This window comes from Malaya genurostris, chromosome 2 (genome assembly GCF_030247185.1).
Source record: "Malaya genurostris strain Urasoe2022 chromosome 2, Malgen_1.1, whole genome shotgun sequence".
Lineage (NCBI taxonomy): Eukaryota > Metazoa > Arthropoda > Insecta > Diptera > Culicidae > Malaya > Malaya genurostris.
In genome coordinates, this window is record NC_080571.1 from 282851986 (window position 1) to 282877049 (window position 25064).

Genomic DNA, 25064 nt, shown 5'->3' on the forward strand with positions numbered 1-25064 from the left:
ACATTAGTAGACATTTCAATATTCTGTATAAACTATGCTGGAGTCGGTTGAGTTATCGTACTAATTTTCATCAGGGTATTCAATGGATTGTACACAAACTTCTTACAATTAAGTGTGTAGGTTGTTAAGTATCGTAACAATTAAAAGCTTAATTTTTCCCTTCAACAATTTTTCGGAAGAGAATCAAGTGTACAGTTTGAATATATTCACTATTAAGCAGCAGAAACCAACATAAGAAAAATATATATTGCACAGTGAAAAAAATATTTTGTCATCAAAATACAATAAATTGTATTTAACCGAATAGTTCCGATTGAGAATCACTTAGTGGAATTGGTTGGTCAAATGAAAAATACAATGGTTTATTAATATAAGAAAATGTAAGAAAACTTTAAATTCAATTCCATATAAAATATCGTTTGCTGGGAGATACACGACTTTTCCGTATCCATTCAAATGCAAATTATATTACTGTTGAAAACCGTTATAACCTTTCCAATCGATTTCACAATAAATTTAATTAGGCAGCCAGCAAAGTTTAATTTGGATAAAGTAAAAACGTCCAGCGCTTCGATTTATTTTTGTTATTTATTGTCTGTAAAAGTAATGATTTTAAAATAAATTTCCACGATTATTTAAAATAATATATTTATTTACAATAAAATTGATTGCAGCAAAGTATGCAGATGATCAAGTTCTGCATTGAATATAGTTACAGAGATTTGTTGGTTTCCATCTCCATAGCAATCCTGGAAAAAGACGCTTGAAAAAGAAAAAAACTCAGATTTGATCCATTCCAAGAGTATGCAGTAGCTCCATGGTAGAATGAAAACTTTCTTGTCAAATTTTGATCATTTTTCATTCTACTGATTAAGTCTGAGTTTTTTTTTCTTTAAAAAGCGTCGTCATTCATTTCAATTCAGTTCTTTGGCTCGATTTTCTATTAAACATAAGGGTCGGAGGTCGGAGCAAGTCTCCTCTTATCAAACTGATTGTTTAAGATAGTAGATACAAATAAAATATAATTGATCCAAAATACGGATTCAAAAAGGTTTTGAATTTATTAAATCAGGGGGGCAAATTAGAATTGGCCACAATATTTGTTTGTCTAAAGCAGAAATTGCCCTTACATTACGTGAATTCTAAGTCTACTACAGACTCTTACTTCACTGAATACTTACCAAAGTACTCTGACACCAGGTTTTCCAATATTTCCATCGATCACCATTCTTAATCACTGATTTCCTATCACCACCACAATACGTATTAAAGAGAAACCTCAAACGTATAACTTCGGTTAAAAACGCGTTTTGTTTACATTCTGTCATTGACTTTTCAGACAAGTTATCCAAAAATATTTCAACAATTGGAAGAAACGCACTGATAATTATTAATAAAATCATGCTATGTTACTTTTCCTTCAACATTGCGAATCATCAAAGTTTCATTTAATTTTTTTTTTCTGTGTTCGATTGTATGAAACACTGCAAAATGAAAATAATACATGCATGGAAAGATTTTTTTAACGGCAATATCATATAACAAATTCATTTCGATTTTATCAATTTTACATACAATTGTAATACAATTCCATATATTTATGCCAATCATATAAATGATGGAAGAAAATCAGAAGAAATGAGTATGAAACTCATTTTTCGCTCATCATAAAATTATTCTATAATTCATTATTAGGAATAAACTCTTATCAGCAATTAAATGACAATGGGTAACATACATTCAGTCTGATTCATGATGATTAACACACAGTTCACTAACATTTCAAACGTAACTGACAGTCATATCGACGACACGACCAGGCACTACAAAGTAAAATCGGAATAAAAAGTGTCCGTGAGCGATTTACCGCCAGTTACCACAAATATAGCGACCCCTTGTTAATGATAAAAATAAAATTCCTAAGCAACATTGTTTTGGTTGCTATTAAATAGTTACCGAGGTACCATAGAGATATAAATAAACAAACAAATTGAGATAGTTTTTCTATCTCTAGATTACTTCTGGGTTTAAAGGATTATAGACTTATAATTCTCTGCATCTAGCATATTTTATGGTGAGTAACAACATATGTTTCGGAGTTCTTTAATTTGGTAAGCTTTCAAATTTTATTATCCAGGAATTGGTACGAAACCTAGCTGTTTGTATGGCAGGTTTGACTATGGAGCTCTACATAAAATATGATTGCGATCTTTACTACCAATCTATTCGAAAACTTGACAAAGTTACCGACTAATTGTTTCCTGGTGAGATATGAGAAAAGTGTGGGTAGAACAGCCCAGGAATATGACCAGTAGATCAACCAAAATTTTATCTGTCCATAAGGTAAATTCCCATCCTACCATGGTTTGAGTGACCGCGGTACAATGCCCGTTTCATTTCTTTATCAATGAAAAAATAATAATTGCAGCAATCGCCATCGATAGGATATTTCGCTTGACATCCTGTTCCTGAATGCTCTAAATGTAAATGTGTTAAAACACGGATGGATTTTCTTAAGTATGACTCACGAAACTTCTATACCGTTGTGAAGTTATTATACGAATACAAGAAGGAGTATGATATTAATTTGTAGAAATATATATATATATATATATATATATATATATATATATATATATATATATATATATATATATATATATATATATATATATATATATATATATATATATATAACTATATATATATATATATATATATATATATATGACTTAAGAAAGACCTTATTATATCAACAATACTTCTTCACTAAGAATCTATCATAGTGAAGTTTACCTAAGTCGCCTTAATCGTTTTTGTTTTTCCTCTTATTTTTCTCGTACGAGATTTTAATATTTTGTCAAATCGTTAACCATATTCGACAGTATCAATTATGATGATTTGTTTTTCCCTTGTTTCATCACATAGTTGCATTCATATGTCATTTTTAAAATCTGTTTTCCTCGTTCGATACAGATCAAATTTATTCATTTCGGGTTCTCAATGGTTGATTTCGGAAGGCATCAACATTTTTTTATATACATTTTCTGTTCAATCAAAATTTGCCAGTGGTACGAATCTCCTTGTGTTGATTTTTCTATCTTAAAGGCCGTTCACTGGTTTATCACTCACTTAGATTCTCCAGCATTTGTATTAGAGTCAGCGACAATCTCAGCAACATCTGGGGGCAAAACCTAAATAAATAAATACGTCTTAATTCATAATAAAAATGATCAGCAATTGCACATAATTTTGAAGCCTTTAAAAAATCGTTGGAACCGTTGCGAAATACTTATTACATATTGGTTCGTTTTGTTCTATTTACATTTTTCAGTTGAACAACAAACGTAACCAAGGTGACCGTTTTCTAAAAACAACAGTTTATCAACCTGGGTTGCCAGTTGCAAATATATTCCTAAGGATTTCATTTTGACATTACGAGTTACTGAGGGGTAGTTAAATTTACGATACAGTTTTAACAGCGAGTGGCAGGTCGTGTCGTCGGTCATATAGTATATGAATGGTAAACACACATATAAGAAGTAAAACTCACTGAATATTGATCATATGATCATGCAGATTGTTCTATTATTCAATAGGCGGAATTCTCAGTTATTTATCGCATTGAATTAAATTTTATTCAAAATGCGGCTGGCGTTTTCTTTCAGTGTACCAAGGTACTTCACAAGTTCAAATAAACATAAACAAGTAACGAGAAGAAATGTTCAATTTTCTTCTTTAACATAAATCATTCAAATTCAACTGACTGTTTCCTCGATTGCGGAAGATGGTTCAAATTCGGTAGGGATCGTCATCCAGCCGGATACCTCAACAAATTAGTAGTTTCGATCCTATAGAAGACTATAGCGTCAGTGATATTCCATAAACGGATCCTTTGGGGACAAGCCTTACATCCATTGGATTGATAACATATGCTATGTAAATGAAATTTTTTGCAGTTACCGACAATTTAACACTAGAACATCTTTCAGATTTCCAAGCCACGATCCAAGTTTCCATACGAAAAGAGATCAATTGTATGGTGTATTTGCATACTGTTCTAACAGAAGAAAACAGAATCCGGTACTTCAATTACCCGTAGGTAAAAGCATCAAACATCAACATTATTCAAACGCATAATTTCTTTTTAAAACTATCTAGACAACTTCTGATAAAATCTCGGATTTTAAAGTAATTCAAATTACGTGCTTTGCGTAATTTCTTTTAGTAAGCTTTAAAGCATATCCGTTCGAAATGGATATCCGAGTAATACCGATTTTTCATATGAGACCGAAATACGAGAACTTTTCTTTTGATAACATGATATTACATTTAAATAATATTGGATGAAAGAGATTAATGATAAAAATTAAGAAATTAAATTAAATACTATTATTACTGGTAATATTATAAATGTTTCATACAGAATTGTTCATGATAAAACCAACAAATATGTGCAGTAATTGAGATATGAACACAAACTCCTCAACAATAAATTTTCTGGTAGGGTTCTTTGATAAACGGGAGATGATTACCAGACATACAATAACGACCTGCCAATAATTTTTCACGCAATATGGAATTTTTAAATACAGGGTGATTTTTTAAGAGCTTGAGAACTTTTTTAAACAATAAAACGCATAAAATTTGCAAAATCTCATCGGTTCTTTATTTTAAACGTTAGATTGGTACATGACATTTACTTTTTGAAGATAATTTCATTTAAATGTTGACCGCGGCTGCGTCTTAGGTGGTCCATTCGGAAAGTCCAATTTTGGGCAACTTTTTCGAGCATTTCGGCCGGAATAGCCCGAATTTCTTCGGAAATGTTGTCTTACAAAGCTGGAATAGTTACTGGCTTATTTCTGTAGATTTTAGACTTGACGTAGCCCCACAAAAAATAGTCTAAAGGCGTCAAATCGCATGATCTTGGTGGCCAACTTACCGGTCCATTTCTTGAGATGAATTGTTCTCCGAAGTTTTCCCTCAAAATGGCCATAGAATCGCGTGCTGTGTGGCATGTAGCGCCATCTTGTTGAAACCACATGTCAACCAAGTTCAGTTCTTCCATTTTTGGCAACAAAAAGTTTGTTAGCATCGAACGATAGCGATCGCCATTCACTGTAACGTTGCGTCCAACAGCATCTTTGAAAAAATACGGTCCAATGATTCCACCAGCGTACAAACCACACCAAACAGTGCATTTTTCGGGATGCATGGGCAGTTCTTGAACGGCTTCTGGTTGCTCTTCACTCCAAATGCGGCAATTTTGCTTATTTACGTAGCCATTCAACCAGAAATGAGCCTCATCGCTGAACAAAATTTGTCGATAAAAAAGCGGACTTTCCGAATGGACCACCTAAGACGCAGCCGCGGTCAACATTTAAATGAAATTATCTTCAAAAAGTAAATGTCATGTACCAATCTAACGTTTAAAATAAAGAACCGATGAGATTTTGCAAATTTTATGCGTTTTATTGTTTAAAAAAGTTCTCAAGCTCTTAAAAAATCACCCTGTACATACATTTACTCCGATTCTGCACTTCGATCGAATGTGAGGTACAATTCATATATTTCGATCGAGTGTTGTTTTTATATGAAATACTCGAACTTGATCGAAAGACTAAATGAAAATTTTTGATTCGATCGAAATACAGGCACGTTGTGAATGTGTGTATTAAAAGAATTCCAAATGACAATAAAAATTATGTGCAGATCGATATTTACACAATCTTCTCATTTTATCGGTTGACATACAGATAAAACCGTGTTTTTTCTCACAAATTGTATTCACCAAATTTAGACGAAATTTATTTGTTTTTATTACCTAAACCGGTAGTCACGGCGAAGGTAACTGTCATTCGAAAACAACAGTTGTTTAGTCTTGGTGGCCAGTTACATATATTTTTCGAACGATTTCGAGTTACTGAGGGGTAGTTAAATTTGTGATACAGTTTTAATAGACGAGTGGCAGGTCGTGTCGTCGACCAGACATTCCGAACAAAAAACCAAACGAAAAGTGATTCCACTCCAGTTACTACAATTATGAAAGACCCCTAGTTAATGATGGGAAAATTATTTCCAGCAACGCTTTTTTGGTTGCCACGAACTCGTTACCCAGGAAACTTCCTTGCAACTCAAATTAAAAATAAAATACCGCTTCGCATTTCGTACCAATATCGTAAAATTGCTAAGTAAAATCCTGCGTGGAATAATCAAGCTAACTTATTGACCCTTATTACCGGTGTCACTATTTCGGTGAAAACCAAGTGAAGTGACTGTGACCCTTATTATGAGTATCACTTCACGGTGGGAATCAAGTGAAGTGAATGTAGGTCCTTATTACGGAATTCGCTTCAGAGACAAAAATAATTACTTGAATGAACTAAATGCCATTATGAACATCACACCACCAACATTTTGTTGAAAAAATTAGTTTTTTCCACCACAGTGATCACTTCACTATGCGTGATACCGGTAATAGGTAAAATCAAGTAAAGTGACATGTACGTGAAGTGAATGTGAAAGTGGAAGTGATACCGGTAATAAGGGCCAGGATGTTCTGTATCGTCCACGTATCGTGAGATGTACCCAGACATAAAATTTTTCATCCCGCGCTGGAACTAAGCTTAAAATGCATACTGCCATTCCCCGGTGAACGACCAAAATGGTTAAAGCCGGGGTAAAATGAATGATAAACGAATTGGGTAAACTTTGAACTATGCTCGAATAACCAAAGCCGCAGAAACTCAGGAATCAAGACTCATTTTGAAAGATAGAACCCTATAGTATCCATAAAGATACAGTACGACAACTAATGCGGGAATGATTTTCACATTCTCACGGACAACGAACTGTAATATTGTGCAAAGACAAAAACATTTGACATCTAGGACTACTGCGGGAAAACGGGTCTTTTATAAACGGGAAACAGTGGCATAAAGAGCTGGATACAAAAATTAAACAAGAAAATGAAGATTGAAATGTACCGTCGCTTCGATCTTCGTCTTAAAATCGTTCCTGACGGTTTCGATCGATTCCTGAAATATCTTCCGACGAGCTGGCAAACGTAGGCACTCCCGTTCCGGCATGGAGTAGTGCTGTTGTGCTAGTTCGATAGAACGCTAGATGCTCTTCTTTATCTGATTATATACGATTGCTATCCATCACGGAATGAACACTACGACTATCTGCTTAATTCTTAGTATAGTGAAGATATGTTCTTCGGGTGACTCTAGAGATTCAATTTTTTTTTGTTTTACGATAGTGATAAAATGTACTCTTTCGGCCTAACCTCACTGTTGAATGAAAATCTAGCGATAGAACTATAATCCTTCATATGAAATATTGTTTTTACAAGAAAAATCGGTTTCGGTTTTCAAACAACTAACAATAAATGCTTTCTAAGAACTGTTTTCGAAATATATGGGAGCGATTTCACGCCCTTAATCATCGTGTGAAATCTGCTCCGTTCGCTTCTACACAGTCACGTTATCCAAATGCTTTGAAAACTCCTTTCCAGCATTTAAAATTTTCTTGGTGATTAAACCAACTGTTCAAATCGAAGTATTTGATCTACAACGGAAAGGAAAATAGGAGAAGTGTCTTAGCAATATTATGATTCAATGCTAGTACCTGCGGAAATATAATTTTTATATTTATCTTGATGCTGTAAATTCTTCTTGCTATTTCGGGGTTTACTGGGCGAATTAATCAGTATTTCGGCATCCGTAATAGACAACCAACCGTTGTTCTTCTGGTTCGCACAAATCGTGTTCGATTTCTTTAAGGACAAATTATATTTTGTAAATAAACAACACGTAACCAAGGTTCTGGTAACTATTAGACAAAATCAACAGATTTCGTCCTTTGTTGCCAGTTTCAATAGTTTTCCAGGCAATTTCGTTTTGACATTACCAGTTACTGAGGGGTACTTAAATTTATGATACAGTTTTTATAGGCGAGTGGCAGGTCGTGTCGTCGGTTGAAATGAATGATACGACTCAAACGACGACAAGACACGCACCCGGAGAAAGCTACGAGTTCGATTCCCGGCTATTACAGAAAAGATTTTCCTAAGTTTTTCAAAATTTCATAGTTGTATTCGCAAGTCATTTTTTTATCCTGTATTCCTTGTTAGATGAGGATCGAATTCTGTTTCTTGTTAACATTCGGAAACACTATCTGTTCAAAAACAGAACATAACCTCCTGTGCCTCTAAAATTTTTCCCAGTGATAGAGTTCTAATTTGCATCTACTTAATGAGTGACCTCATATAAAAAGCTACGCCCTAAACAACTTCTTTCTCTGTACATTATTCATAAAATAGTTCTCCAATGTCTCCAACCAGACATTTCTAAAGGAAAATTGACTGGTATCATATGAAACTGCAATCAGAGCTCCGCTTTCAAAGTTGAATATGGCTTGATATGGATGTGGTTTTGAAAATTATTTTTTTTGGTGCCCCTTTTTGCCCAGTTTGGAAATCTTTCGTTAGCACATCTAAGATCTTGCATGACACTGGCCCGATAGGAAAAACATGGTTATGGAAATTAGGCATCTTCCAAATGTCTAACATTGTTTACCATCCTAAAGTCATATGTTTTACTTATCAATGTGAATCATTTATCAGAGTGCAGATTAACCCCTCGGAAACACATTTCTTTGGCGAAACTTTTACTGACAACTTTATGTTTCATAAATCAATCGAATGAGGAAACTGCTCAACCCAGACAACGTCAACGTCGAACGCACACATACACATACAATGTAATATTTCATACCCATATCCATTTGGATCGATCTGTTTCGCTTTGAAATGTATTCAAATTTATTGTAACACGTGGACCTCTCCGAACGTCGAAGTAGACTGAAACAAAAAAAACCATCCCACCCGGATTAAACTTTATTACCGCTCAATTCGGTTACCAGGAAGAGACAGAGAGAGAGAGAGAAAAACAAACACAGTCGAACGCCGGTTCCGATGGAGGGCGAAAAAAAACATGAAGGCCGACATAAAGCCGATGGCATCCGTTTGCGGGTGACATCCTTCCATGTCCGTGTCTCAATTCTGCTCGATGTGCAACATTTTCTCAGCTTAATGTTCTGACGCGTAAAATTGTCTACTTTTAACCTGATTGCTTCCTGGTGTCAAAACATAAAACCTCGGAAGCAATGCCGGTGATCCTCTCGGGAGGACAAACTCGGGTGGAAACGGTTTGGTGACAGGTGACAGGGTTTGGTGGCGAGGCCGTACTCGAAATTGTTTTCTTGCCAACGACGGCGAATCCGTAAGTCACCCATCAACCGACGAACCACACTAACTCGGACAGTCGGGAACAAATCGTGGGCTGAATTGTGTCAATAAACTGTGTCATATTATGGTGGTTTCCGGAAAACCAGCTGAGTCTCGTGAGGTTTTTTTTCTTCTTGGTTTTATGTTACTCGTCGTGACTCGTTTCCGTACCTAGTACATGTCGTGAAACGGGAATTAGGCAGCGAAGTGATTTGTCTGTTCAAATAAAAGAAAAGACAAACAAGTCTATCGATAATTTTAGCTTAAGTTAAAATTAAAGCCATCAAATATCAAAGATCAGATACCCCGACGTTGTACAGGAATGCAATATCAATCCGTCCTAACGATTCTAATGGCTGAGGAGAATGTAGAGTCACCAGACTGTAGACTTCAGTGGTTTATCTTATCGTCTTTCAGAAGGCATCGAACTGGAAACCAGAGCCGTAGTGAGGCTGAGACGACCGTCTCGGGTGCCAACATCCAACGATTCCAAAACATGATGGAATTGGTAAAAATTTATTGTATAATTAGTTTTTGACAAATTAATTTCTTATTAATTTTTCCGGAAGAACTACTTGGATTAAGTTTCATATTTGTATTACAGTGTTACAAAAACCCGGTCAGATAATGCCGTATTCATTATCATATATTTATATAAAAGTGCAACTCTACAACCATTTAAAATACTGAACTGTCATTCAGTGACGACCGTAACAATTATTTTTCATGAGCATGTGAAGGATCTTTTAGATGGTGGATGTACACTTGAACATACCAAAGAGCGATAAACAGATTTCCTGAAAGCAAAAAAATCCATTGATTTGTTCCTTTCCCGATCAACAAGGGAGAACAAAATGGTATCTGGGGTTGTTTCGTTTTTTCTATCTAAATTAGTCATAATCTTGGCCTCGTTAATAGTTAAAATAACAAAAATTTTAACTCAATTTAACCTAGGTGATAACAAAATTGTAACAAACCTTGATATGTAAATATCAATATTATATCTAAATTTGTTGAAAAATTTATTTTTTAACTTTATTTTGGTACTGAAGAATAGTTGTAAATGAACGGAAATGACTAAATTCAGTGATACAAAACTACCTTATAGAATCTGAGGAAATTAACTAATGAATGATAGTTTTTTAGTTTTTTCTTCTTTGTACCAAAAGGGTCAAATGTTTGTAATTTAGTCGCTAGAAATATGCAGTACTGGTCTACAAGTACCATTTTTTCGTAAAATCGGATCCCATTTTTGGGGCTCTTGCTACACTCCTTCCTTGAAATAACCCTTTAATCTACTTTGATGTGAAGGTAGTATCTGTATTAATCAAGAAGTATCGTTTCTCGTCGAATGAATTTAATATTGAACTTCCCTTATGTTAGTAAACTTGCAAGCTCTATACCCTCTGAGTAGTGTAAAAAGTATCTGTGCTCGTCAAAAAGAGGGGAGGGGGGCTAAAAAGTGATTTTCCAGACTCTTTTCTCCTTGTCTATATTCTCCGGTTTCCCTCGTTTGACGACAAATAAGAGAAATGTTTTTACAAAAACTTTGTATGGTATTAAGAGCAAGAAGTATCTGTGCTGAATTTGATAGCAATCCGTTCAGTAGTTTCGGAGTTATACCGCTAGAAACATTACACTTCCCTTTTCAAAGGCACTTGCTGCATTCACCACCCCCCTCCCCCCCTGGCAAAATGTTGCTATGGTCTTAAAAAACTATCGATATCTCGTTCACGCTTTTTTTGGTTTCATAACAGCTTTTCGACCCAAACGAAGTTATCATCGAGTATTCCGAGTATTATGGAAAGTTCGAGTATTCGAGTACTACGGAAAATTCATTGTGCGCATAATTGTGTACCACTGCATACTATTACCGACGACACGACCAGGCACTCTGAAGAAAAACCGACTTGAAAAATGTCCATTGACGATTTACTATCAGTTACCAAAAATTGAGCGATCCCTCGCTAATGATGAAAATAATGTTTTGGAGCAACACTGTTCAGTTGCTACGAACTAGTTGCCTAGGAGTTCTAATACAAATAAACAAACAGTTTGATAAATTTGCGGAATCGTTCGTTTGATTTTGATGATTGCAGATGATTTATTATATCACAAAGGCAGGTTATAAACAGGCCAAATAAAGCAATGTAGCGTTCACATTTTTGTTGGCCGATATGTGTGTATTAACAATTATCTCCGTGGACCGTGTCTAACTGTGCCTCCGTCTTATCGGATGCAAATATCAAGAATTAGCATTGGGAAATGGCTTGAAAGACTTCAAAATCTTGATTTCATCCCTATTTTCGATGCTGACGATAAGTTGTACAAATTTCAAATAGTCAATGTCGGAATTTATAACTTTTAGACGTTAGATATGTACGATATCCAGTTCGTCTACTAACATAGATATGTACGATACTTTGCTGGATAGTTAGGATGGGAGTTAGAGGACTAATAATTGTTTGAAAGCGTGTAGGGGTAATACTTCGAAAGTTAAAAAATTAAGGATTTATCTAGAAAGTTTATTAGACTAATGCGAATGTCTTGGGTTGTTATAATAAAATGTAAATAATAAAATTAAAAAACGAAAAAACTTTAAATTTTTACATCCTTTATTTTCGTGTTTATTGTTCAATGTTTATACGACTGGCGAGATTTTATATATAGGGTTTTAATTAGTACACGGAAAAGCCAGCGATAGCAAAACAACTAAAATATTAGTTGTTTTTCTGATTTTGATTGGTTAAAATTTGGTACAACTAATCGACTGTTGTTTTAACTAATACCGTTGACAGACATGTGATTTCCGTACAATGATTTCTGTACAACGCTGTACGCGTACAACGATGAAGTGACAGACATTTTTTGCGCACAGAAAGAATATACAGTGAAACGAAACAACTCAAAACGTAGCTTGATTTCCCGGCTCCGATGATCAATAATATAGAAACATAAAAAAATTGCGGTTTTAAGTGTATTCTTAGTAACTGATTTATCACAGATATAATCAATGCCTCTCTGAATTATTAAACTAGTTTTGTGTTCATCGGATGACAGTTTCATTCATATCAAATTGTATGGTTTTAAAGTACATTTATGACACGTTTGTCCTGAGATACAGGATTTTTTCTATCATTATTTAAATGTAATTTGCATTAGGTAAAATTTAATGTCCATAATTTTGATGTTCTCCTGAACATTCACTGACATCAAATTTTTCGGAACACTGGCGTTATTTTTTATGCAACGAAGCTGATTTCTACCAAAAAGGTGATGAATCACCAAACTTTGTTTGTAAATCATGCCGACTTTTGCAAAATCTGCATGATTTCAAGGTTCCTTTTTCACCCGCATATTCACGATAAAAATAAGAGCGCATAAAATTTTAACATTGAGTCTCAAAATAGTAAATAAATCTAAGATATTTTTAGTATGCAACCATCAAAAACGGCATGTCACACACATATTCCTGGAAAATGCCATCAACGTAACAGATTATTTATTACGAAATCTTCATGAAAAGGATTATGTTTTTCATAAAGCTGATTTTAAAACCTTCTTGAATTTTAAATGATTCCGAAATAGATTTAATATAGGTTTGATACTTCATTCTGCTTCATAAATCTTATGAAAAATAATCTATTAGGCTGAAATATAATCTCATAAGGGTTTTATTAGAATCTTGAGGAGCTTAAAGTTGTTATGCTAGGTTTATGAAGTAACACTGAAAACTACTACAAGTATTTATTGAATTGAATATGTTACTTGGTACGTGTTCTGCTTCAATTTACCCACACTGAAAGACATGATTTTCGGTTTTCTATTCATACCCAAAGTAAGACTCTTTCTAAACACTTTAAACAAAAGTTTTCTTTTTTATCAAACGGCAGCCTGATGATATAAGACAAACTAATTAGAAAATTTAGAGTTTCTAGAAATGAATATAAGGAACCAATATGATAAATGGAATTTTTATTGGTTATCAATAAACAGAATGCTAACACAATTGGTTTATTTATGTAAAGGATATTTATCGTTTATTGTCACCCCATGTACATTCAAAATATGTTCGTTTTCCTTATTTGTATTTCAAAACTTCTTGGTTTGATTGCTTCTTGAAAATATGCTACAACGTTGATAAAGCATATAAGTTTTATGCTGCTTGTTAGCATTTTACCCAGATTTTTTTCAAAATAAAACGATGGTTGTTTATTATTTGATGCTCAGAAGGAAATATTGTTTCATGAGTTCACCATCGCTCGCCAATGGCGCTGGTAGCAGTAAACAGTGATGTGATTTGGCACAGTACAACGAAAAATGACCGTAGTACGGAAACCACCGTTGTATCATGATGCTCGCGTGATACCACCGTGATTTAGGGTGACAGACAAGTGATTTCATAGAGTACAGTGATTCCGATATCACATGTCTGTCATAAGCATAATCTGTCATTTTTGATTTATCGTGCTGGCAGCTTAGCAACGACACCCAACAAGTAATGAAACGTTTCAGTTGAGCAATGCCAAACACCCTGAGCGAACAATGAAACGTTTTAATGAGATGTCACTCGTGCAATTGAGCAAAGACACAATCCCAACAAAGTTACTTGTATGCATGAAAGCAAAAAAATGTCTCAGTTGTTTCAACCAATTATTCAGTTATTTGAACGCCAATTGCAATAAATATTTTTTACTGTTAGCCTCTTCGGGGGCAGCTAATCGTTCACTGCTTGAACAACGAAATTTTACCTAATTAACTGCTTTTATCTTTATCACTCAACTCACAAAGGATATGGAAATGAACCAAAAGACTACAATTCTCAAAAGGGAACTCACCAGAAAAATGGTCACAGGGAATTAGGAAATTTTTCCTTCACTTGCAGAATGGCTCGCTGGTAAACCTAATGCTACAGATACACTTTCAAGAAAATACAAATAGTACCACTTCACTTCAGCAGCAAATTTTTAAGCGTTAAGCGGTTTTAATAACATTGACATGAACTGTCCTAGAATACATTACTCTCAGATGAAATAAAAACATTTATACTGTAGGAATATCTATTTAACACATGGAAAACTTGTTTTACAATTAACTGTTATATTCTTCTGCATACTTTCACTTACATAAAACGACCACTACGTAACTAACATACATGACGTTCATTTACCATTGAAAATTTTCAATATGAAACGCTTCTGGTGAAATGAAGAGGTTTTTTGTTCTGCCTTTTGCTGTCTTCGTTCTCCGCCTAGTGACAGCATTTGAATACAACAATTTCGGTTACCTGAATGGTTATGTCAAAATCAACAGATATGTTAGTTAAATCAACAACATTTTAGTTGAATCAACCAGGGCGTGAAACAACAACTGCAATATTGTAATTTTGTGATCTGCGGGTTCTCCGTGTACTAACCCTTGACAATGCCAAGTCACCATAAATATTCCTTTCTGGCAACTTCAATTAATGTTGCTATGGTTATATTTGCTTATTTATGGTTCCATAATAAATAAAAAGATACCATCAAAGTTTCCTCGAATCCGAATTTTAATTCAAACAAATAAATTCTTTTCTGGATTCGGAAAAAGGTTAAGTCTGCATTGTACAGGCGCATAATGAAACAATTCAGATAGTTAGAATGAATGTACATTTTAAATAGTTGTATGCAGGGCTTTTTTTGCCATTTCTCTCTAAGGCTAGTGCACAATTTCACGATATCATCTAGATTGGTATCACGAATTGTTGGTATGGTTAAGCTGATAACCAAACGTGTTTGCGAATTCATAAGTATGATAAGCTTAAAAATGTGCAGATGAGTCACGGTGTTATTTTCGAAATTATCCTTGGGTGCCCCCATAAAAAAGTTTTGGTTGTATGTTTCTTATTGCATACTAATTTTTAGAGAATCATTTGTTGATCACGGCTAGGTATCAAACCAGATTTAAAAAAAGTTATTTGTATTCGATTTAGGAGCGTCATAAACTGGTGAATATTACGATAATGTCAAGACCATCTAGAGATTAGATGATGATTTAAGGGGTCGTGCGAATTATCTTACGATTCCACACTGGTCACTTGAGTCCGGATGTTCGATACATGATTATTGGTATCTGTTATCTGTCTCTACGATCGTGATTTAATTGTTTGAAAGTTTTGTTTTGGTGTATACACTAAAGTATAATTCATTTTTGTAACATAGCTAGACATGAGTAAAGGCATTTCTCCTTGACCGCAGATGAACTTTTAATTTCCTATATAAATCAGATAAATATTTGTATTTGTTCCATCGTGTCTTGTGAATCCTACAATGAAAAGATTTAAAATTAATATAGTGATCCATAAACATACAAATATTTTCTTTAGTCTCCAAGCATGATTCATTTTTTCGTCATAATAAACAGTATCCATGGTGAAATGATTTTCTGCCTTCAGTGTTGCTGATTATTTGAAAATTTCACCTATGTAGATTGTCACTATATTTGCTTGGACGATGACCTTAAGTATATGTGACGTAACCGACAAAACACGTTGATTTTTACCGCTCTTATATCTATACAAGGGTGCTCAAAAGTTTAAGCACCTCGGAAAAAACCTTCATGCAAAATTTGAGCTAAATCGGACAAGCGTAAGGGGTGCTGCCCGGTGGTAAAGATTTGACAATTTTCGATCTTGAAAAAAGCACCATAGGGGGAGTACATGAAATTTCCAAAATCGAAACATTTTTTTGATTCCGAAACTCTTAAAACTACGTGAAACATCGAAATTTAGTGTCACCTCAAAAAAAATTTTTTTTTTTTAAATCAACTTTCTGGGACTTTATTTATTTATTTATTTATTTTATTTTTTCCCAAAAAGTCGATTTTTTCAAAAAAATTTTTTTCGAGATGACATTTAATCTCGACGTTTCATGCAATTCTAAGCCTTTTGGCATCAAATTTTTTTTTCGATTTCGAAAATTTCATGTACTTCCCCCTATGGTGATTTTTCAAGATATATGAAAATTCCACTAAGTGGACTGAGAAGGGTTTTTTTAGATTAGCATCACTTTTCTCATACAAATAGGCAACGCAAATGTCAAGCAAATTTGGAAAAATGATGCTGACTGTGTGACATAAACACTGAAGCATGCTTTTGTGAACTACTCGAATCAACCTGAATCAATTGGTGTCAACATTAGTATCCGAACATATTTAATAAAAGTAAAAAATATAGTAATATAGTAATAGTAATAAAATATAACAAAAGTAATAAAAATAGTAATAAAAATTAATAAAAGAAATATATATTCATGAGACTGTTATGAAAGAAGAGAAAGGCATTATCACACCACTAGGTGGATTAAGAAGGGAATTTATTGTTCAAGTAATATCGCCTAAAGGTATACTATCCCGGATCTTTTGCCCAATCTATTTTTAGCTTATGCTCGCGACTTGTTTGTTTTCAGCAATGTCTTTTTAAATCAAATCAATAACTGATTATGCATTCCAGTTTTGTTTTCGTTGTGTGATAATAATATTAAATTGAGAACTAATTTTGCTATCAACAAGAAACAATCTATATCTTATTTAGATTTCAGTTTGCTTTCGCTGTAAGCAAAAATAGTTTTCTGTTTGATAACATCAGAACATCTTTTTGCTTTCGATTTTGATTTTTTGCCACTTAAAACGACCAAAACAACAGCAAACTAAGTAATCGATAAATGCGAACATCACAACATCAAAATTTGATCGCACACTCTGCTCGAGTAGCGAAAATGGAAAATGCATTGGCGTAACTGTGTCGTCGGTGTTGCTATCGACAGAGTTTCTAAAGCAGGGGGCTTACTGGAAGTTTATCCTTGTGTAGACACATTCATGACACTGCAATGTCGGCAAGTTTGCTGTCAGCCGTAATAACTCAGAGCTGTGATTTACTTGACTACAATAAACTGGCTGAGGAAATCACCGAAAATAAAAAATCAATTGTAATGTACGATCACTGCTAATCTTAAGATCACTGATCACTACTTATTTCATCTTAGCCAAGACAAAAATCATCGTTTTGAAATCACAACTGATCTGATCTCTGAGTGATTTTGATTTTTGTATGATCATGATCATGCCAAGTCGAGATCAGTAAAGATCTAAATTCTACAAAAATCACTACTGATTCGATCGGAAATGATTGATGTAGGAAATCATTTCCTATGTGATCAGCAAAAATGCACGGAGGGGCGAGTAAATTAGCGAAATTGATAAATCTTCTAATATGAGTATTGAAATATGATGCATTCAAACGGTTGAAATTAAATTATGCACTGATAATTTTAGTCAATTTATATGAGCTTGGGTGCAACAATCGCTGGGAATTATGGGTTTTCTAACTTTCGGAAATCTAATACCGTTTTCGTTTATTGATCAGAGCAGCCCGAAAGCTGACCCAGTGTCGCCCAAACAACGTTTGATATGTTTGTTTTAGCAACCTGAGGTCGCTCTAGATCGGACTCAAATCGCGTAGTTTCACTCTGAAAATTTTCTTGGGTCGCACCACGCGTCCATGCGAGTTTGTTTATTTTTTCTTTTTTTCATGAGGGCGCGTATCACGTGTTCGTTTTACTCGGAGTCAGAGTTGCCCGCGTCTAGGTTTAAAAACGAAAACGGTATAATAATAGGTGGTAAACAGAGATGGATTATAAGCTACACTGGTACGTACATGTGTTGGTAGGGATTGAAAAGGTACAACACCGAGATTTCGTATCACGGTGCCGGTACGAAAGTCTGCTATCAGTGTTTGGTTTTGATTGTACTTGCACAGCGATTGAGAAAAATCATGCGCCTCATTAAAGATAGAAAAATTTAATCCGTGCACGACTTCCGATACCTGTTCTGTTCACCAAGAGTCTCCATAAAATGTCCATTGCTTGATGGAGACGCATGATTATTGATGATGGCCAAGACCATTGGATCCGAAATTCAATCTGTGATTTTTCAATCTCTGAATTTCAGTTTATTTTGTTAAAATTTTGCAGTCGATTTCGACGATAGAATGGTCAATCGAACCACTAGAATACTAATACCAAGCAAGCAAATGTTAGACCTGATCAGATGCAAACTCGTTCGAAACAGAAAGTCACAGTTAGACTAACTTACTCTCTTCTTGTAACAACTTACATTACATTACAGAACTTTTGACTCTAGCAGAAAAATCGACGCCATCCGTAGCCGTAATTTATTCTCACATGCTCAAAGCAATCAAATACTTTTCGCAATAGGAAAAGTTCCCCCTGTTCCAGGAAAGCTTATCCGAAAGGTGTCGAATTGAAATCTTTTTCTTTTACATTTTTATTGCATGTAACAGAAGTGCTGTCAGAACTTCTCACTTTGGGTACAACTTTCCACTTTGGGCTAGGAAACTTGTTACTGAAATCTAGTCATCTCATCGGGCGATGGAATTTTCAGCGGCAAAGTATTCGAAAGAGAATTTTTTCCTGCAAAAGAATCTACTGATAATTACGATATACCATATAAAACGAAGCTAACATCTTCATTATGTTTCCTCTTCATTTCCAGCGCAATCCCGAACTCATTTACAACTTCACTCAGCAAAGTCATCGTGTCTGCCGGAAAAGCCTGCTACCATCGTAAAATGCTGTTGGCACGTGCTACCCGTCACCGAATTGTGGTCACTCACTGAACGCCCGGGGAAGAAAAGTGTCGCGTGAATTGTCTGTGTCTGAACCAGCCGACTGCGTGGTTGACGAAACAAAAAAGTGCTTAATTTGCGTTAATGTGCTACTGATGACGATGTAGTAAAATCGGCAGTGGGGAAGACCGACAAAACAAAAAAAGCAAAGCAAACGAACCTTCTGATCGCTGAGCTCCATCGCCAGCAGCAGACGCGTGTCAGATTTTTGTGTCTGTCTTGTATCGACCTCACGAGGAAGTCCCGGTGACCAGCGAAAATGCAAACAATGCCAAATTAATAGCCAAACACATTAAGAGAGCACTGGTCGAGTCGAGCCAAAGGAGGAGGAGGAGGAGGAGGCAAACCTGAGAGTACGACGGAGGGATCGTAAACATCCTCTGCACGGACGGTAGAGATAGTGTATTGATATCGCCAAGTCAGGCTACCGGCAGCACAAAAGGGGGAAGCGGGAGGCATCATCGCGTTTGATCGAGTGTAGCTAATTGTGGTCTGATTTCGGAGAAGGAGGATGTGCCTTTTTCCTTCGGTCGAATAGATCTATGCTTATTGGTGGTCGTGAGTGATTATGCCAGGGGATGGGAAGAAAATGTGAATAAATAGGAGGCGATGCTTTTTTGACAAGCAGATTGATTTGTTTCTGGCTGCTCGGTTTTAGTGTAAGTGTGTGTGCGTGTGTAAGTCAGCCAGCGAAAAAAAAATAATCAATAAACGCAGATTCGCATTGCGACACGTGATTTTCTGCAGTTTACCAACAGCAGCAGCAACGCTTTGTAAGCAGCAACGACAGCACAATGACGGAAGCAGACAACTATGATGATGAGGTAAGCTTTGATATAGTGTAGAAAATCTCCGCAGTATTGATTTTAACAAAAAATAACAAAATCTATAGTTGAACAAACGAAAATGCTTAAAATACTGTCGAATTATACGCCAAATTCCTCGAGGAAGCTATTTGCTCAACCCGCCGAAGCTGCTTCTACTCCCTTTCGAGCACTAATCCCCGAAGCACTTCCATTACCGTAATGATCTCGAGGGCTGCGTATTTATTCACTATAGTAAATAGTATTCAATTTCCATCCCTGCTGAGCTAGTTATTCACTTTCGTTAATGCAATTTGGTGCAGTTTGGTTCTACCATCGACTGCACTGAACTGTGGCAGCGGAAAAAGATAAGCTTTTTTTTTGCCCAGTGACTATCCATGTTTTACCCTGAAAAAAAAATGAACGCCACGTAGCAAAATGCAAAGCATAGAACAGCTGTGAACAAGCTCCGGCGACAATCCGTGGTCGGTTGTGTGCTGCCCTGCGCCGATCAATGTTTCGACCCGACATGGATTTGTGCTTCGAAAGTTTTTCTTTTCGCCCCCCGGGGAATTCAACAGATTACGTAAGTTCGTTTGTGTTTCCTTTGCAGATGTGACGATTCCCTAGCATACCAAGCAGCAAACCTTTCTCAATCATTTTCTTAGCATATGACACTAAATAAAGATCTTTAGAAAAGAGTTGCTAACACTTAGCAAGAACGGAACAAAAGCGTTTTGTTTTTTGAATCAGTTCGAGTGCATCCAACAATAAATCAAACACGACCAGTTTATTTGGTTCGTTTGATAATAATTTTTTTAGAGTTACATAACATAAACTGCACTGATGAGTCTAAGACGAAACGAAAAATTAATATTTGTTTTTATTTAATTGTACATTATTAGTCATCATAAGACTAATTTCAGTTACAGCGACGAAGCTTTGTCTTGCTCGACCACAGCTTCATATTGCCTGCCAAACCTAATATTTTTTTGGGAAACGAGGCCTTTTTATTCGTCCTGAAATGCTCCTCCACACCGTTTCGTTGCATGGCAGCATAAAAAGATATCCAGTGAAGTTGATTAAAGTCTTCCAGCACATAAGTTTCATCGTCTATTATCACACAGAAAAACTTCGTCAAATATTCGCTATACAAGTTGCGAGCCCGAGAGAATTTTTTCCTTAAAACACACTCAAAGTGTGTCATCACACGAACTTTGTAGGTTTCATGCAAATCCAAAAAACCCTTTCTCTCAACAATTATTTCTTACAAGTATATTCCTTAACACTTTTGCAATCTTTCGAACCTTTCACTTGGCTCCTGCCGTAATGAAGTGGACAAGGTTCTCTTCGTTGTTTTTGTCAGAAATTGTTCACTTCTGCTTAAAGTATTGAACCGATTTTGGCTTTCCTTTAATTTTCCAGCAGTTTCATTACTGCTCAAAATTTCTCAATCGGTCGGAGCCCTGATAGTTTGAAGAATTAATGTCACGAGTTACCGGTACTCTTCAAGGTGCAGCACGCGCACGAAAGTCCTTGCTCTCACTGAAACACCGCCTTCCCAGGTAAAGCTTGTACACACTGAATCGTACTCAAGCTTGTACCCAAGTGCAGTGTACAAGTTTGAACACTGTATTTAAAACTCGTATGCAAACCTGAGTACAAACATCACCTCTGCATACCCTTTGATGCGAACCGTTGAGTTGTGGGTTTTAGCTTCGCTTTTGGCAAAACTATTTCATATTTACAATTATTTTCACGCATTATTTGAAATATCTTGTCGCAGTTCTAAACATAATTTGATTCAATAATCGTTGGAAAAACTCACCAATCTTCCCACTCAGTATTAATTAAGCGATTTCTCAGTTAGGTAGCAAAAGCTACATTGAATCTTTCTTTGACAGGATATGAAACGGGGATCGCAATAACATTTTTTGAAACAATGTTTTATAGGCTAAAATAATGCCTGGAAATGAACTACCGAATCCAATTAAGGATATCGATCTCGAAAATAAGTCTTTCTGTATGAGCGCAGTATTCTCGCCGACCAGATATTCCCGTATTCCTGCAGGTTCAACCGTTTACGTGCGAAGCTCAAAAGTTTTTGTCTTAATTAAATTGATCGCGTTGATTTTTTTAGCTGTCTTTATTGAAATCAGAGTAAAAATTTATTGAATACACTATGTCGCATTCTACCTCAACAAGTATCACGTCTACTGTTTGATTGTGATATTAACGTCTCAGTTGTGAAAAGGGCATCTAAGCAGGAGTCCCGTCAAAATTTTGCTTGTGTATTGCGAAAATTCATATTACTCGCTCGCCAAAGTAGACGAAATTATTGAATGAGGCCAAATTTAATGCTTTTATTGTAATAAAAGTATTCGGAGATCGTTTGTCGACAGCTAGTAAGTCCGGTTGCCGCGACCGCAATCACCAACCAAAAATTTCGGTTTCTTAAGCAGTATAAGTGTTCTAGAATATGAACCGTCCAAAGACGCCATAGCTGCACCAAATAGAAATATTTTGTGGCATTGGCAAGCACAAAGTCACGAAGAAGAAGCAGACTGTTGCCAGTGAGGTACAGTTTAAGGTAAACTGCCGTTCTTTGACGAGGAGTCTATACAAGGTATGATCGAAGTAATCAAACGAAAGGCCCCAATATTCGCATTTGCTAACAAAAAGCATGAAGGAATTTTTTTTCTCTATTCGGTATAAAGTGAGCTTGAAATAAAGACATGATTTAAGTTTTTGATAAAAGATTTGAACTATTTAACCATTTGTTAAATATCACTAGAATAGAATGATTCACTTATTTCATTAATAGATTGACTTAATCCTGGGTTGATTTTCGAAAGGAATTTATTGTAAAGTTTTCCACTTGTCGTAAATACATTTGCTGTTAGTTTTTCTCAGATAGATTTTTTATAAGTAACGAAGCCCATTATTTGCGACTCATTGCCAACATTTTGACAATTTGGATTTCACTGCCAACTAACAATGAGCTAGTGGTGGGCTGTAGGGAGCACTTTAGAAATCACTGATATATACCATTCCAAAACATCTTTGGCGTTGTGACAAGATGCCAAATCAGACCAGAAATGTAGGGGAGCGTCATGCCTGCGCAGGAATGGTAACAATCGTTCATTTAGACATTCTTCACGGTATATTGCCTTGTTTACCGTTCCGGTAGTGATGAAGCTTTGACTTGCTCAACCACAGCTTCATATTGCCTGCCAAACCTAATATTTTTTTGGAAACGATGTCTTTTTCTTTATCCTGAAATGCTCCTCCATACCGTTCCGTTGCTTGGCAGTATAAAAAGACATCCAGGGAAGTTGTTTAAAGTCTTCCAGCACACAAGTTTCGTCGTCTATTATCACACAGAAAATGCCTTCACTTTGAACGACCTACCTTACCGATGCGGTAGTATGCACGTTATGGACAGTGCTTGCTGAGAAACCTAGCCTTTTTGCAAGTTTTTTTTACTTTCAGATTCGATCTTTCATTGCGACCGCACCAATTGCTTATCGCGCTTGCTCTTCTTTCGACGCCATCTTCGATCTAAAGGCTTGTACTACCACCAAAAAATGATTTCACGAATAAACAAAAATACGATTATCAGTCAACTAAATTTTTCTTGTGTTGGCGATTGTCCAGATGTTGTCGCGAACAAGTCTTTCGATGTATTTTTATTGCTAAAAAGTTTAATTATCACTTATTTTCACTTCTTTACAATTTGCGTCGTTGGTCATTTGCATAAATACTGAATCAAAAGTTATTTAAAAACAACTCTTACTATTGACTGCATAACAAATATTTTGTTTGCATAATTTATGTACAGTGTCACAACTACTAATTTAACGACTATTCTGAAGCTTTCATCATGCTGACAAAAAACAATGAGCTTATCAACGTTATTAAGTAACGTTATCGTGGAAAAGCTCAGCAAAGTGCTGTGTAGAGTAAAGTAGTATTGGTGTTATTTGGTGTATTTGATGGTTGTGTGTTATTGTGAAGCTGGTTTGTGTGAAAATTGTTGATTAGCCGGTTTATAAGTGATGATGGATAATCATTTTGCTTCAGATGTTGGTAAATGATATGTTTTTGTTGATCTGCTGATTTATTTGTAGTTAAAGCGGTAATTCGTTTTATTAGATTTAAGGCTACATTTATTATCATTGTCATTAGATGAATCGAGTGATAGTTTAACAACCTTCCAGATGCTATAGGTTTGGAATACAATAAAAAAAATTTCCAGTTCCCTTGAAAAAGGGCTACACCAAAGGCCGAAACGTCGGACAGTAAACAAAATTCGTTTGTATTATAAGACTGAGACAACCGTTTTCCAGTTTTCCACGATTTTCACCCAAGTCAAAACCAAGTATAATTTCAGAAGGACTTTTCGATATTTTCCAGAATTTCAAATTTACAAACATTTTTCGACTTACTTACCGACAAGTTCGTCTAACCGAAGTCCATATTACCAAATCACCACACACAACATGTGTCCGGAAAAGAATTTTGTGTCATCACACGAACTTTGTAGGTTTCATACAAATCCAATAAACCCTTTCTCTCAACAATTATTTTCCACAAGTAAGTTTCTTAACACTGTTGTACCCGATTTTATCACAATTCGTTGATTAAAAGTCACCTGATCGGCAAAATACTACACGAAGAACCCGCAGATCACAAAACTACAATATTGCAATTGTTGTTTCACGCCCCAGTTGTTTCAACTACAATGTTGTTGATTTAACTAAGATACCAGTTGATTTTGTCATAACTATTCAGGCAAACGAAATTGCTGTATTCGAATGCTGTCACTTGGCTGAGAACGAAGATAGCAAAACGCAAAACAAAAACTCTCTTCACTTCACCAGAAACGTTTCAAATTGAAAATTTTCAATGGCAATTGAACGTAATTTATGTTAGTTACGTGGTGACCGTTCAATGTCAGTGAAAGTATGCAGAATAACATAAGAAGTTTTCCAGATACTGAATAGTAATGCATTTTTGGTTCAGGTTAATGTTATTAAAATCTCTTAACGTCTTAAAATCGCTGCTAAAGTAAAGTGATAGTATTTGTATTTTCTTGAAAGTGCATCTGTAGCATTGGCTTGTCAACAGCATTCCTGAAAACGTAATCGAAAAGCTCTTCCAGTGAGCCATTCTGGAAGTAGAGGAAAAGTTTCTTAATGCCCTGTGACCAGTTTTCAGGTGAGTTTCCTCTTGGGAATATTAATCTTTTAATGCATTTCTATATCATCTGTTAGTTTAGTAA

General features: G+C 35.4%; 1 protein-coding gene across 1 annotated transcript in view; it reads left to right on the forward strand.

Annotated features, from left to right (window-relative positions):
- LOC131430331 (uncharacterized) overlaps positions 1-25064 on the forward strand; it is a 494804-nt gene that overhangs the window by 137471 nt on the left and 332269 nt on the right. Inside the window, exon 3 of the mRNA XM_058595215.1 lies at positions 18845-19801. Coding sequence (XP_058451198.1) covers positions 19772-19801 — 30 coding nt within the window. The 5' untranslated portion in view covers positions 18845-19771. The remainder of the gene's footprint in view (positions 1-18844; positions 19802-25064) is intronic.